At 38.0% G+C, this 16,083-nt stretch overlaps 2 protein-coding genes across 2 annotated transcripts; both read right to left on the bottom strand.

Moving 5' to 3' along the window:
• Positions 1 to 1,874: 1,874 nt before the first annotated feature.
• Positions 1,875 to 4,335, bottom strand: hoxc8a (homeobox C8a). Its single transcript, XM_039010028.1, has 2 exons — positions 3,590 to 4,335; positions 1,875 to 2,425 (listed from the first exon to the last, which is right to left on the bottom strand). The coding sequence occupies exons 1-2, from the start codon at positions 4,023 to 4,025 to the stop codon at positions 2,082 to 2,084; spliced, it is 780 nt and encodes a 259-aa protein (XP_038865956.1). The 5' UTR covers positions 4,026 to 4,335; the 3' UTR covers positions 1,875 to 2,081.
• A 4,483-nt stretch (positions 4,336 to 8,818) lies between these two features.
• On the bottom strand, positions 8,819 to 11,048 carry LOC120060641 (homeobox protein Hox-C9-like). Its single transcript, XM_039010027.1, has 2 exons — positions 10,312 to 11,048; positions 8,819 to 9,265 (listed from the first exon to the last, which is right to left on the bottom strand). Exons 1-2 carry the CDS (start codon positions 10,925 to 10,927, stop codon positions 9,018 to 9,020), a joined length of 864 nt encoding a protein of 287 aa, XP_038865955.1. The 5' UTR covers positions 10,928 to 11,048; the 3' UTR covers positions 8,819 to 9,017.
• Positions 11,049 to 16,083: the final 5,035 nt, after the last annotated feature.

Raw genomic sequence — 16,083 nt, 5'->3', positions numbered from 1 at the left:
ATCGTTACTCATTGATACAGCTTCAACTGATATCAATAACATTAGACAATTGTTTTGAGATTGTTGACTGTCTCCAACAGACCTATAAAACAACAAATCTGATTGTACATGGTACTGGAGAACTATCTCTTAAAACAATTTGAAATATGATGACAAATTTCTAAATCAATTTGAGAATCTATCAAATCTTTGTATTACTTGGGTCACATTGAGTAGCCACAAACTGCATAGTAACTTATCATTTCAATGGCTGTGGTGATGACATTGTAACTATATGTAACAACGTCGTAATTATATCAGTGACTAATGGGGTGCATATTTGTCTGTTTCCACCATTACACTGTGAAAGAAGTCAACTGTGGTATCCTATTGCATTCCATATAGCCTAACTTCTGCAGTCGCCCTGTGACACCGAGAAGCTTCTGGTCGTCGACGACGCACACTATAGAATAATATGCTAGGCTGCAAGTGCAACTTCAAGTCAAATGTTACCATGAGTGTCAATAGTTGCATCAGATCTAATGTCTAATGGATATCGGCACTCTAACAATCGATCGTGTGTCATTTATCTAAAATGCTTTTGTAGGGCATAGATATCGTATGTACATGGTGGGTTGCTCCCTGTAGCGTAGACAGACAGCATAGAAACAGTAGCCTAGACATGCTCAGTCATTCAGTCATTCAGTTAACAAGTTCTTACGGCCATAAAAAAAGAGGTACGATGGTGAGCCATCTTGTTTATTCGTATTTTTACGTTAACAACAATGGCGGAGATACACAATTCCGTCTTTCACGTGAGAAACACCAGCAAACGAGCATACTGTTCACATCAATAATATAACAAGACGTACATAAAGATTATATTCAGTGCAAAAAAAACTACGCTATTATCACCAGCACATTAAAATAACACGCCTTACTTTTTAAAATCCTTGTAGGCTAATTGTAGCAGGTATTATTATCATACACAGTCATGTCCGTTTTCTATAGGCAGTTTTAGTTGTTGGGGGAAATATAGGTTTTAGTCTAAACATAGCAGTGCCGTTATTATGGAATACAAATTCAGTAAAAGGCAAAGTTCTGTTTTAGTAGGTAGTGCCCTGGTACAATCTTGCCAAATCGGTTACTTGGCTTTGAGCTAACTTTGTCTTCCTAAGACTCACAAATTGTCTTAAACAAGCATAGGTATATATTGGGTAAATAATACATAACTTAATAATATAACGTTAATATAACACTATAAAAACAATATCATATGAAATCTCTATTTATAAATCTCTATTGCATTTTCCCCAGGTTTAGGTAGCATCTTCATTAAGGATTTAAAACGATTGCATGTCCCTGGTAATCCTACCAAAATCATATCTGAAGTAAGAACTAAATATCCTTGTCTTGGCTATTCACCACAAATGACAATGAAGTATAATACAAAAAAAACTGAAAAGAACAATAAAATGTGTTTTACATATGGGCCTGCTAGTCAATGTTATTCCCTCGGAAGTCACACTGCTGTCATGACATTGAACATTAAAAATATTGTTTAGTTACATTTTTCTTACGATTTTAAATGGCAACTATTTGTCCATTGTGAATTTGAATTCTATTTACAGGATTAGTTGGCATTGGTTAAGTTTTGTTGGACCTTGCCCTGTCTGCCTATGTGTATTTGTTTGGCTATGCTTTTGTTAGGAGATTACATAAAATCCGATTTTTATCAAATAAATTATCTAAAGTGGCCTATAGCCTACTCCATTAAACATGCGTTAAACTTAACCCATACAGAGATCACGTATAAGATACATTTTCTAAATGCAATATTGCCGAATGTAAATGTTGTAAGGAAAAGTAAAAAAAACTACAAAATAACTAATTTGCATCCATATAACTCATCGTGAAGAGGGAGAAATACATACATAAGTATTCCAGCAATATCTGTGGGATCTTTTCTCCCTTTCCCTTGTTGACTAATAAAACAGTGGCCATAAAGTTGACGCTCTCTGCCTCCTTCTCTCCTTTCATCGTCTATATGGTTCCTCTTTTTTTCTATTTTTCTGCCATATAACCATAAAAAGACCATAAAATCACTCCTTGGTCTCCTCTTTCTCTTTCTCTTCCGCTTCTTTCTCTTCCGCTTCTTTCTCTTCCCCCTCTTCCCCTTCACCGTCCTCGTTGCCCTCCTCCTCAACCTCAGCCTCGGCATCCGCCTCTCCTCTCTGGCCCGGAAACTTGTCTTTGTTGTTTTCTTTTTTCCACTTCATTCGCCGATTTTGAAACCATATCTTGACCTGCCTCTCGGTGAGACTCAGGGCATGGGACACCTCGATCCGCCGCTTGCGTGTAAGGTACGGATTGAAGAGAAACTCCTTCTCCAGTTCAAGTGTTTGGTAACGACTGTAGGTTTGCCTTCCATTCCGCCTCCCTGGTGCTTAAATGAAATAGTAAATATGGTTAGCTTATATGTCTTAGATATTGTCTTTAACATATTATTACTAGGACTACAGTAATTTGAGCATCTTAATGAAAAACACAGACTGGACTTTCCTGAGTTAATTTGATGGTGGCATTAATATTTTAAAATCAAAGAAAAACAACTAAATCTAATATATTCCCATATGTCTATTATTTTGTAGTATAATTTAAATATTATCTGTTTAGTAACGTTTACTTTTTCAATTATGTAACTGGTAACTGCACTACACACACACACAAACACACACATTCACACACTCACAACCACAATCACACACACACACACTCACACTCACACTCACAACTCTCACATACACACGCGCACACACGCACAATAGATACACGTTCTTCTGCAGATTGCGGAGGAAGTACCTTAGGCCTAAAATATTTTTCTAAGATAACACTAAAAACACTTGAAACGATAGTCCATGATGTGTTAAATGATCAATTCTATCACACCCTACATGATCTTATTAGCTTGGTTTAGGGCAAGGACATGTGAAGAGATGAATAGCATGTGGAATAGTGACGTTTAGAAGCAAAGTAGGATATTTGCATTACAAATCGTTTATTGTTACAGTAACAATATGGTCATACAATGTTTGGGCACTCCGTATAGTAGGTTTCTATTTAATATAGGATGGCAGGGGATGGGGACAAGTTGTACTTCAAGTCATTCAAATAACTGTTTTATTCAGCTGGATTTCTGTATTTTTGTCATTACAGATATACTCCAGAAAAATATTATCTTTATCACCAATACCTCTGTCAAGTGAGACAACTTTTTTGGGGGGGGGGGGGGGGGGTTATTATTACATGATAACCTAAGTTGTTTGTTAGAAGCTTATACGTTAATATTACAGGCTACCTTATATAAGATATGAGATTACATAACTAATGTTTATAGTGTATACTCGCTATAGCTATGTAATCAATTGACCTGTATATTCTGCTGCACTAAAACGCAATATATAAAGGGCTACATTCTCAATTCCTTATTATTTATTTTGCTTTTACGCACGCAGGCACACGCACAAACACGCACACAAACACACACCGCGCACAAACACACATAGTTACTCGCACATATGGGAAATAAAGTACACAAAATCATTCTAACCGTGAGGTCTCATCCAAGGAAACATAATACTGGGAGACGAGTTCTGATTTAAGTGGCCTTGTCCTTCTCCGGGGTTAGAGCCGTTAGAGGATTTAGAGTCTGGGTATTGCGCGAGGCTTGCCTCTTGCTGGGTACCATAAAGCGGTTGCCTCGGAAGAGCTTCATATCCATAAAATTTCGTTGCGTCTCCATGGCAAGCCAGCGCGCAGGGGTTCTGTTGGTATCCAGGATTGGAGATCCCCGTGGTCCCATGGTGAAAAAAGTCCTGGACATGATGGGAAGGGTGCTGAAAGCCCGATGCAGCTGCCCCGGGTCCGTAGACCAGCGTGTGGCTACGGGCAACGCTTTGTGGGAATCTGCAGTCGTAGTAAGTTGGCTCCAGTGATTCGCCTCCTTTGTATTTGGAGAAAAGAGGGTTAACAAAATATGAGCTCATTGTTTAGTTTGCATTAAACAAGGGAAGGTTTCTTCGTTGTAGAATATCCCCGTTCTGGATTGTGGCAGCCTTTTGTTTAGGTTCCCAGTCGCACACAGAACACAGACAAACCGGAACTAGATGGAGAAACGCTGCCCGTTTGGACAGACAGTCTCAGGCAGCTCTCTCGTGCTCCAACACTCTTCTCATCGAATTTTTCTCACTATCTCCAGTAGTTTTCCTTTTTTCAGCCTCAAATCCGGCTCATGGCGTGTGCTTTGGATATGTGTTAAGGTTATATCTGGCTTGCTCCGCCGACACAGACACAAGCGCTTCTCTTTTTTTTCCTTCTTTTTTTTTTAGCTTCCCACCCAACCAACCACCCCCACCACAATCCTCCCTCCCAACAACCCCCCAACTCATCTTTTACCCAAGCGGTCAGCGTGTACATACACCATGATAGACAACCTGCACTAACCATTCCACTACAACAAGAAAAAGGAGCTCAATATGATGCCTATGATCACCATGTGAAAATGCTAAACTCTCGAGTTATCTTTGTGGCCAAATTACTATGACACATAGAGCTACTGGAGCGGACTGGCCATCTGGCATTTCAGGCAAATGCCAGATGGGCTGGACCATTTTTTGCCCAGTGGGCCTGTCTAACTTGGATTTTTTTAGCAGAATAATCATTATCTGGCTAATACTGGGGGCCTCAAAGAAGATAATATGGCCAGTGTGGGGGCCTGGTAGAAAAATGGGACATGTGGGGGGCTCAAGGGAAAAGAATGGGCCGGGTTGTTAGAAATGCTAGGGCCGATTTTTGGTCCAGACCACCCCTGTAAAGCTACACATATATAACAAATACATTAAAAAAGGCTTTGTTCTTAAAGTCCTCATATGTAACCTCGTGTATATAGTTTGAGAGCCATTCCTTATATCAAATAATGGTTTAAAAGGGATGCTGTTAGCTGTTAGCTTAGCCTACCATAAATACACAATAGCACTGCTTGAGGGCCCACTATACTGCCTGCTATTTATGACAGGGTAACAAAAAAGAAAGGCCTATATAACTATAAACGAGTAGGCCAGGCCTAGCACATATAACTAACTACAAATGTGTAAGGCTTTAATAATGATAATGTAAATAATAATGATAATGGCATCTTTAACAAAATCACAAACCCATTCAAATGTCTAACCCTTGTAGCTCAACATTAGCGCTTAGTTTTCGTACTGGAGCTATGCGCCTACTAACTATAAGCGCTTTACCAGTCCCTTGCGCACTTAAACTATAGAAGGCCATGAAACCCCGGCATGAGCAAACATAAATGAGGCCTGTATACCCGACTCACTCTACTGACCCTGTTAAACCTATGAGCAAAAGTAGTAAATCTGCCACGTTCAGTTAATAAAATGTTACATTAGACTACATTAGATGTCTCATTATTTCAGCGGAGATATCGATAGCTCGGTGTTTATTTCAGTTGTGTATAGCTTAGTTGTAACATGGCCTCTCCCTGAATGTACGCTCGTGTTGGTTTTGTGGTGTTACTGACGATTTTTACATGTCATCGTAAAATATGAAAGGCCCACAGAGAACATTTACAGACTTGTAACAGTCTATAAATATGCTGATTGCTGTTTCAACAACAAAAGCACTGAAAAGGACAAAGAAACAATTCGACTATAATACTATGCTTCTGATGTAGGCCTATAAATGCTGTTAACAACATTATTATTACAATAGCTATTAGCATATTATTATTATCATGAGTTATTATTAGGATATGGTATTAGTGTTAGATCGGTATTAGGGGTAATGCTTATTCAAACCTTTATTGTTATTTGTCAATCAATTGTAGAAGTAAATCCGTTCTCTGTTTGTTCATTTTTACTTGTTTGAAGATCTTTTCTGATAGGCCTATATTGTTTTTATACTGAAATGTCCGGTACTCTCTTAAGTATGTGGTGGCTGATACAAGGTTTATGGTACAAGGTCCACGCCTCTCCAGAGAAAAACTAGACCACACAACTGCCATAAAAACCGTGGCTAGGAAGTGATTTCAATTGCGCTTAAGGTGAAAAAATGGTAGGTTTTCAAATGTTAGTCCAAATGTTAAATGGCCTTCAATGTTGATGCAAATATGCAGAACCAACCTAATCGATTCGGCTAATGTTAGCTCCTATTCATAAAGCTTGGTGCGTTGCTAATAGTTTATAACCACGCATAATGAATGATATTTGATTGACATGTATACAAACCAGCTCTAGTCAACTACAAATATTAGGCTTATACGTTCTACTAATGTGAAAGGTCATAACATATGTGAATCGGAAATGTAGGTTCATTTTGGTTTGACCCATCCTACAAATAGCGTACAATAGGCTCCCCACAAGCGCATAAAAAGGTTCAACGAAGTCCTAATCTATGTCTTCTGTACCCATCCCTACACAAGTGAGACAGTCAATTATATCACAACATCTTTCAACCCTTTTTCTTAAAAATGTGATGAATGACGAAAGCTGCATTTATTTCATCAGTAGACCTATAGACGTTGGCCTAGCCTACTCCCTATTTGTGCACCACGCAAGGCCACAGCACAGCAGCACATAGCAGTACAGTCGGTCAACAGTGTCATCTAGTGTTGAGTTCGATCACCAACATTCATCTGCACCACGCATGCTATCATCAAATCGACGTATCTTACATGAGGGAGAAATATATGCAGTCGTATACATAATCAATATAGGACCACAAATATGCGTTGAAAATGTATTTTACGACCTGTCAAATAAACTATATCCTTATAGGGCCTCCAATATTTTGCATTTGCTTTTACTTAAGTAGACCCACTCAGAATAGTTTTTAACATTCTCTTCATATGGATTGTCTTAAGATAACGAACAGGCTTTTCTCTCTTCTTGCGGTCATATAGCCCACTCTCCCGTGCTCAGAGAGACCTGCCCAGGGGGAAGGCAGCAGGCTTGTTTGCGGTGGGCCCAACAGACAAACTAGCTGTAGCAAGTCCCCTTTGAACGAGTCCACCATCACCCACCGTCCCACCATTAAAACCATAAAGTAATTTAGCCCAGACGTCTAGCCAGTTAGTCGGGTTTGCTTTGTTCGTCCTCATTTGAGACAAACAACCGAGCTCCAACAGGGCTGTAAACTCAGCGTTTTTGTCCTGTGCGGAAATACACTGGATTGGGCTTTGAAATTACAACATCCTGTCCATATTGTTCAACATCACAAAAAGGCAATTTAGGCCAATAACCCAGGAAACAAATGCCAGACGTGAATTTATTTTCACATTAGGAAACTTTAATTTCGTTACCTTTCAAACAAGACGAATGGATCGAAATATGTTTCTTACAATTCATTAATTATAATTACTCTCTCGCTTATGAAGAAGTTGGTTTAAACTATGCCTATAGCGTTTGCTACAAGATTTGTTCAGAATTCCTGCTAGCCTAACTACTTTTTCCTTAGCTTCACGCACACGCAAAGGAGCCTCAAAACATGGTTAAAGGTTAAAAATATAATAATATCTTCATAAGCAGCTGCTAGTATTTTTGCTTAGGAAAATAAATTATTACACGTGACACATATGGCTAGGCCTGTGACGACACAGGCACATTGGCCAAATTTTTATATGAAGTTGTCTTCTGCGGTTTTTGTCACGAAATAAATTTATATTTCTTGTCCAAAATATGAGTAATGACTGTTTCCTATTTGTTCTATTACACATTTTACTGCTACATTTTGATTTATAGGCTATGTCTTTGATGTTTACGCAGTGCAATGCGAACTAGCTGTGGTAGTTTGTGGACAGATGTGGTGGCCTCTGCATACCAAGTGGTAACCTTAAATTGATGCATTCAAATATAATTCGTATCAAAACAACGCAATATAAAACAAACGTTTTGTGAAATCATATTTAGTAACAACCTTGATGTGTCGGCGAACTGACGTCAATCTGTTCGAGAGAGAAAAAAGAACCCACTTACGGGCACACTCTAAAGAGTGGTAGTCTAAAGATTCTGATTTGCTTGCAAATACTAGAAAGAGGATTAGGAAACGTTCCATCTGCTTCCAATATTCCACACAACGTGCAGGGAAATTGGGATATTTCATTTCTTACAGGTATTTCTCTCCTGATTAACACAAACGCGGTTCGTGTTGCCTTTGTGTTGACATCATTATCGATGCAATGAATATTTTACGCGCCACAAATGTGCGCTTTAAGTTCCAATATGTAGTTCTACATATGGATCTAAATTGGTAGTAAGATTGCATGCATATTTACGTTTGTTTTACTTGGAGACATGTCTGAAAAGAAACACAGAAAACACAAGAGCCTCGTGATAATGTTTATATTTGAGTAGGCCTATATCTACACGTATATAATGAATGAAACGTGCCTATACAATCAACTGAATATGAAATGCACAAATAGGTACACCAAACGGTTACGTTACCACATAGACGCAAGACAGACATTTTGTTAAGACGGCAGATGTTCTCTTTCTGTATAAAATGTGCTACTACACCCATAGCATAGAAAATGAACAAACATGGAAGAAACATTCACAGGGACATCATAAATTATGGAGTGAAGAAATTAAAATAATTCAAGTATTCTCTTTCTTATAGGCCTACTTCTGGGCAGTTTTTAATTTGTCCAAAATATCATGAATTAAAATGTCCCTTATGCAAAGAAACACATACATGTATCTTCAAAGTAAGTGCAGAACGTTTTATTTTCATAGAATGGGGTTCGTTTAAAACTGGACAAATAAAGGAGAACGTATAAAACAAAAAATATTTAGCAACAAACATGGAAGGTGGGGTTAATGCAAAAACTAAATCCAACCCAAAATCCAACATTAAGAAGTGAGCATAATGTATTTTGGTTTATCTTTGTTGTTGTCCATGGCAATAGTGGTTATTTTACTGTTGTCTGATGCTTGTTTTTGTACATTGCCGTTTTTGTAACCATTCCTTTATTATTGCTCTTTGTTGGCGTCGGTTCTTTCCTTGTTCATTTTCTTCATCTTCATCCGCCGGTTCTGGAACCATATTTTGACCTGCCTCTCAGTGAGGTTGAGGACTCTTGCCACCTCGTATCGACGGTCTCTGGTAAGGTACATATTGAACAAAAACTCCTTTTCAAGTTCGAGAGTCTGGTATTTTGAATAGGGGCACCTCTTCTTCCTTGTAGAACGCGCGTGAATCCAATTTGCCACTGGGTTATCTGCAAATAACACATTATCAGTCAGCAATAAACTTGAAGCAATGACAAATGAAACAACAATCATACAATGGCCCAAGACTATAGCCTTGTCCTGTGGGTCTCCAGTACAAAACGAGTGTATCTCCAGATAAAGTAGTTGTATGTATCAGCAAATGTAATGCTGTAGGCAACAAACGTTACATTTAGGCCTATCTACAACATTTAGTGATGCTCTTCCAGCTTTTCCCTTTCTTGGACTTCTGAGAAATGCCGTCGTAAAATACTCAATGGGCTTATTCACTTTATAGGCCCATAAAACGGCCTGTGGTTCAAGCCTTTACAAGTCAGTAGTGAAAGTCCCTCGAATATGTTGCTAACATTCCTCAAGTTGTTTTGGCGTTATACCTGAATTTGGCTTGAAATGGAAAACGTTTAGCCTATGACAACATATAGCCAACACATAGGCTACACCACGTGTTCCCGTGTTGCCATGATAGTTATTTATCATGGTGTTTTTTCTGAGAATATCCACTTTTACTGGATATACTTGATGCTTGATATAGCAACATAATATCCCATTGAGATTATCTTTAAAAGTTAATTCAAGGTAGTGTTTTTTTTTTTTTTTGGAGATAGTGGCATACTAGCATAACATAAAATAGTAGCATAACCCATGGTGACCACCAAAATAGATTAAAATGATGATCAATGTTGAAGTATTTGGCACATAAAATAGGCTAGCTATTTGCTTTAGGCGAGAGCATTTTACATTCAGTGTCCCTATACATTCACAACGTCCACAGTATCAGACTTGTTTTTTGAGACCCATTTTATAACCTGCTCGTCGTTTTATAGCCCAATCCTACTAGCGTTTGTCTCTTTATAATTCCTCAACGTAGCCCCCGAGCAGAGAAGATTCAGTCGAGGAGAGAAAAGATGAATGAAAGAGCATATTATGGGAAAGAGACACTATAGACCAGCTCTAAACCAAATGCAATTAACACAGACAGAATCTCATCCAAACAGCCCACCCATTCCCGGTTGTAAAACAAGGGGCTTGAACTTACTTGGGTCTAATTCTGGCTTCTCGTCTTTATGCTTTCCGGAAGCCAAAAGCTCGGTCTCTGGAGAAGGGATGTTGGTTTGGTTCTTTTCTCGAATGTCAGCGGAGGTGCAGTAGAGATAATCCGTGTAGTTGCGTCCGTTGGAGGCGAGGCAGTCACCGGCTCGATGCTCCTGGAAGGCGTCGGGCTTCAGCCCATAGTGTCTGCCGTTGGCTGGGTAGCCAGGGAAGGACATGGTCCCCGAGATCGGCTCTAGCCATGACCGCACATACCTTGAGTCCGTTCCTAAATGAGGTTGGTGGCTGTATGGGTGGTAAACCACTGAGGACTGGGAGTGAACAGGGGCCCAAGAGGTAGTAAACACGGGTGGTTTCGGGGAAAAGCTGCAGGACGGATAGTCACCACACTCCGGTATAAGGGACGTTGGACGAGGGCCGGTGGAGTGCGAACCAGGAGCCGAGAATCGAGCCGCAAGAACATCCTCGCTTTCATGGTGTATCAAGGAATCCACATAATAATTACTTATGGGACCCGTGGTCGACATGTCGATGGTTCCGTTCTCTTTTACATGCATCCGATTATTATATGGAGTGTGTGTACTTTTTTTTGATCTACCCATAGAACAATCAACGCAGGTAATTATTTCTCAAAGCTTCCCCAGCTGCAATTGGCTGCCTCAGCAACACGTGATTATATTTTGCCCCACAAAAATTGCACAGTGGATCAATGCGCGAGTTATCATAGCATTACACAATATATGTCTTATAGAATTCAGATGTTTTCCCCTGGATGCATTAGAGGTAAATTCAACAGTATTCTATCCTGACGTTGATAAAATATCAGTAAAAATAGTCAAATATATCGTAAAACAGACTAAGGTTGGCTAGGTTTGAAATCGCAGGCACTATTTGTTGATGTAATCAATCTCTGTCTAGTGTGCGTAATCTTTGCAGTCCAGTTTTATGCCCGTATAGACATAGTTAAGTAGTAAAATAGATCATTAAACTCACTCTCTAACACATAAGGCGTTTTATTCTTTTGCGTTTTTCATTGTATAACGGTATTCCTTTTTTTATCGGGAAAAGATAGTTACTCTACTTTTTTTATATTACAATGAACCGCATGGATAATATTGGATAGTCTACGATATTGTGATTTAGGCCATGTAATATATGAACAAGAAAAAAGTTTGCACGGACTACAAATTGGCATTATGGGGATATGTTTTCCCAAAATTGAGTTCGTATGCTTTAGATGTAAGGAGGATGCTTGAAACTACTACGATGCTTGAGACTTTGCACACTACAGCGGTATATTCGGCAAGTGACCGGCCGTGCATGTTTTTATGTCCTTCAATAAATTTTTACGAGGACCATTTGATTGTTCATAAACTTGTCGTTAATAAAACTGCAGTCGAGTTCCTATCTTAACATAAAAACAACACTGTCCATGTGGGACAAGTCCCATCAAACTGGAACGCTGAGGACGGACAGCAACGACAGGGACTGGGGGACTATATGCTGCAGAGGAGAGGAGGTATTGGTTCAAGGAATAATCAGGCTAGAGATGAAGGCTTGAAGCAAGACGAAACGTTCTTCTTTGTACGACTAATATGGTATTAGCTGATCTCTGATCCCAGCATAAGCCTTTTGTTGTCATTTATGCCTATAGAGCAGAAGTCTGTGTATATTCTGCGGCTAACAATAGCCTACAAAATGTGCATTTCAGAATGTGTACATCTCAGCCAGGCCTATCTGTATAAGTCGCTATATAAGGCTGATTCAGATTTTTTGCAATTATTGACCCCACAAGCACATTTAACGACGATGGTTCGTCGAATGCATGCTATGGTAAGATCACATACGTTCATATTCAAAATATTACATTTGAGCTTTTATTGTCCAATACGAATTTAAGACAGAACGCTAATCCACAATGTTGTTGTCAGAAATAAAAATAGACATAGCCTATTATCTCAAATCGTATTATTGAATAGTTAAAGGTGGCATCTTCGACCGTGTCTTGTTTTGTAATTTAAGAGCTGGTAGTGTGATGTCTCGAAGTCATTGCGTTGGTGACCTAAAATATCAAGGGAGGTCATTCGTTTTCGCGTTAAATTGAATCATGGAATGGAAACTTAGACATATAAAATTGTGATTATTTATTTCATTTCTTTATCGAATTTCATTGCATAACTTGAACTTCCTGCAATGAAAACATGGCCTTGTACGGTAGTCTGTATAGCATCCTTAGCGTTTGAACAATGAAATGTAAACACCTAATAAGTCTGGAACTTGTAGCAGGTTTAAATTATAGTGATTGTGTAGTAAAAGATAACTATGGATGGTGGGGACGAAGGGCGTTGTTTGACTTGCAAAGTTGGGCAAAAGCATTTTAAGGTTGTGTTATAACTAATGTTTAATCAAAACTAAGATTAATCAAAACGGTTATCCATATATTATTATCAATACGATGCAACTGAATATCAAGACAGTCAAATAGAATCTATTTTGCTCAAATAAAATAGGATAAACCTTGTGCTCGCTAACGTTGGCTTTTTCCCAATAGATACGCAGTTACCATTCAGACCCAATGAGGGCACCAGCCTATTTTACCCCTAGGGGTTTCCCTTGATATTAAACCCATTAAATCCTAAATATAAATATTATAGACAACGTGATCTGTCATTAAAAGTTAGACACACATATATCTATCCGTAATACTGTATTTCAAACCAATGCGTAATACACGCTGTATAACCTTACCCATGCGGCAATATGGCGACTTTATAAGTGACCAGAAAAGTCAAAAAGGCAGGCCAGTAGGATGCAGAGAAACTATAGGGAACTATTCACAATAATATGAACAAACATATACACAGGTAGGAGCAGATCAGCATGTTTTATTACAGCAGGTCGGCACTGCAACGCGTTTTGACCAAACGTCTTCCTCATGTATAGCCTTTATTATGGTCAAAATATAGGAAAACGGTATAGGCTATTGTTTAGTCCTTCACCATTTCATTGGTAGAAATTACATTAATGTACTTAATATATGCACTTATGTCTAAGACAGAGTAGCTTGAGTCTTGTTTAGTATTGTTTGCCCCACAGATATGAAATTCATCTACAAATATTACTATTGCTATTGCTGATTGAACGGAAATGCATTATTTAACAACAAATATGATTACATCAGGGGACAAATATCACTATTATGTCATTGTTGACTAATGTGTGCATGTTCAAAATCCTATTTGGTTATTATTCTGCTGTATTATTTGGATGTATTTATTGTGCTGTTGATTATTGATAATAAAAAAGAAAATATCACATTTATGTATCCTGGTTTCTCATATTAAGTTGTGGTTGGTTATTTACGTTTTTGCTCCTGACCGTGATTCCAAACCTCTGAACATTTCAATAGTATATTGGCGTGTAAGCCATATCACGAAAGCTATTGTTATGATACCAGTGTAGTCTATGTATTAGGTCGGCCTACTGATATAGTCTAACCTAACTCCTGATTAAAGACCCTATAATGTTGATTCATTCAAATGATTACGTTTTTACTGTGCATTTTGCCACAATGCTTTTATTGTGAGTATGTTGTGCAACCCAGATGCACTCTTCCGCACTTCACCATGAACCTTGATCATTGTCAGTCATTCATTTGATTATCATTTGATCTGCTTCTTAGGATTGGTAAATTGTTTAATTCAACCTGTGCACGGACGACAATCATAAGAGAGTCTAACTGATTTGACACATTTTCTGAAAATGTTATGTCTATCCTACTTTAGGGTGGGGTTATTCGTGTCTCTAACAACGTTATTCTATCACATTCCAGTCATTTTTATAATGTCTCTCGGTATTGGGATGCAATATAAGGAAATGCTCTAAAATGGTGCATTTACACACTGATAAAACTGCTGGTTTGATATTTGTCTCGCTAGAGCAATGGCAGAGGAATTCACTGACCAAACATGGTTATAAGGAGATGAAAGGGCAGACAACAATGGCGTCCAAAGATTCTCTCCTCTCAGTGGAGGGGTCAGACTGCAATATATTGTTAGCAGTCAGATTAAATTCTTAATTCAGAAAGGCTACAAGAGCCGAGTATTAGAAATGCAGATTTTTTTGCACATGCATGTTTCAGCCAATCAATATCTTGTCCGAAGATAATGTTTAACATGTATGCCCAAAACATACCAGCTATACTACATAATAAAGATCGTAAGCTCATGATATAGTTTCAAATAAATACCAAGGGAAATAGCAAAAAAGTAGATTTCAGAAATGTTAGTGGAAGACTCGCTGTAGGCCTAACATTGAGTACTGATGTATGAATGTTTATCAAAATAATCAGAAGCCATACGTAGCAGAAGCATGTTTATTTGAAATCTAATTCGATATACTCCTAAATAATTCGTCAGGTTTTAAACGTCTTATGTAAGATTATGTGGATCAAGGTCATTATTGGAAACTATGGTGCAAATGTGTGGAGCTAAATTAATATACAAATCCGGAGAATAGTAAACGTGCAAGCTAGAATTGTAATATTAAATCATAATATTTACATTCAACATGTCAATTCTAGATAGATGGACGTTTTACCTTAAAATTGCATTCTCCTTGCATAACAATTAACATTATTCCCGAGCGAATTATGCAAATATCGCATTACAAACTAGTGATCAGTGAGTTCCTACTACAGCAGGTCGGTGCACTCCTACTACATGAAGGAACATCAAGTGAATACTTGTTTTGATATATGATGCATATTTGAACAAGGGATATTTTTTCTGTTGTACAGTCCAAACCTAATTTGAATCGTCAAATTAATTAGCCTATACAGTCCAGGTTAAAATCTTACCATCAAAATTTTATGTTTAATCACCAAGGTGCAAATTTGAAAACTATTCAGCCAACAATATATTGTTATTCTGCTAAATAACAGAAAAACAAATCTTTCAACAAAAAAAAAAAAACGCTGGTAGGTAGCTATCTATATGGTTCAGGCAACAGCTAATTTAGGCAAATTACGGATGAGGTAGGCCTATGAGCTCCCCAAAAGCTTCATAGCACTATAATCGTTAAGTCCATCATATGATCCGTCGTTAGTTTAAGAGCTTTTACTGAAACCGTTTATATAACTAAAGGTTTATAAAGCGTTACAGCGCAGCACTTCAATCATTAATTAACGAGAAACCCAGACCACTTGTAGAAAAGCCAAGTGCTTCGTTGGGCAAATTTCCCTCTCTGTGTCAGATCACATAAAAATAGACAAAATACAACAAAAATAAATAAATAACAAACGAATACATTCTGAAGAGAGGTATGTATAGGCTACTGGTTGCTTATGGGTCTAGATAGCTTATTTTTTAAATGCATTTTAAAGACAAGCATTGTGGAGTTCATTATTATAGATTTTTGTGATGTTCGATATATTATGAATATCATTTTTTCTGAAGTAATCAAATGTGCCTGCTTGTAGTTTATGGAAGGGGTTTCTATTCATGCATATTCAAATGAAACACCTCTTTTGACACTGCCATGCCTGTAGAGGGGGTATCATGAATTTGAACGTAATTTACAGGCAGCTTGGTGGCTGTAAATGATATATTTAATATTACAGTACACCTACTGTAATATAAATACGGTATCAAATCAAGTACTGTGTAATGACACACAGTACAATACCCTATAATGTACTGTATTATACCTTAAAAAAGTAAATGCTTCCATAATCTGAATGAATAAATTAATGAATGGA

Source organism: Salvelinus namaycush, chromosome 16 (assembly GCF_016432855.1).
Source record: "Salvelinus namaycush isolate Seneca chromosome 16, SaNama_1.0, whole genome shotgun sequence".
NCBI classification, from domain to species: domain Eukaryota; kingdom Metazoa; phylum Chordata; class Actinopteri; order Salmoniformes; family Salmonidae; genus Salvelinus; species Salvelinus namaycush.
The sequence above is the reverse complement of the archived record's forward strand: the minus strand, read 5'-3'. Positions and strand labels throughout refer to the sequence as shown.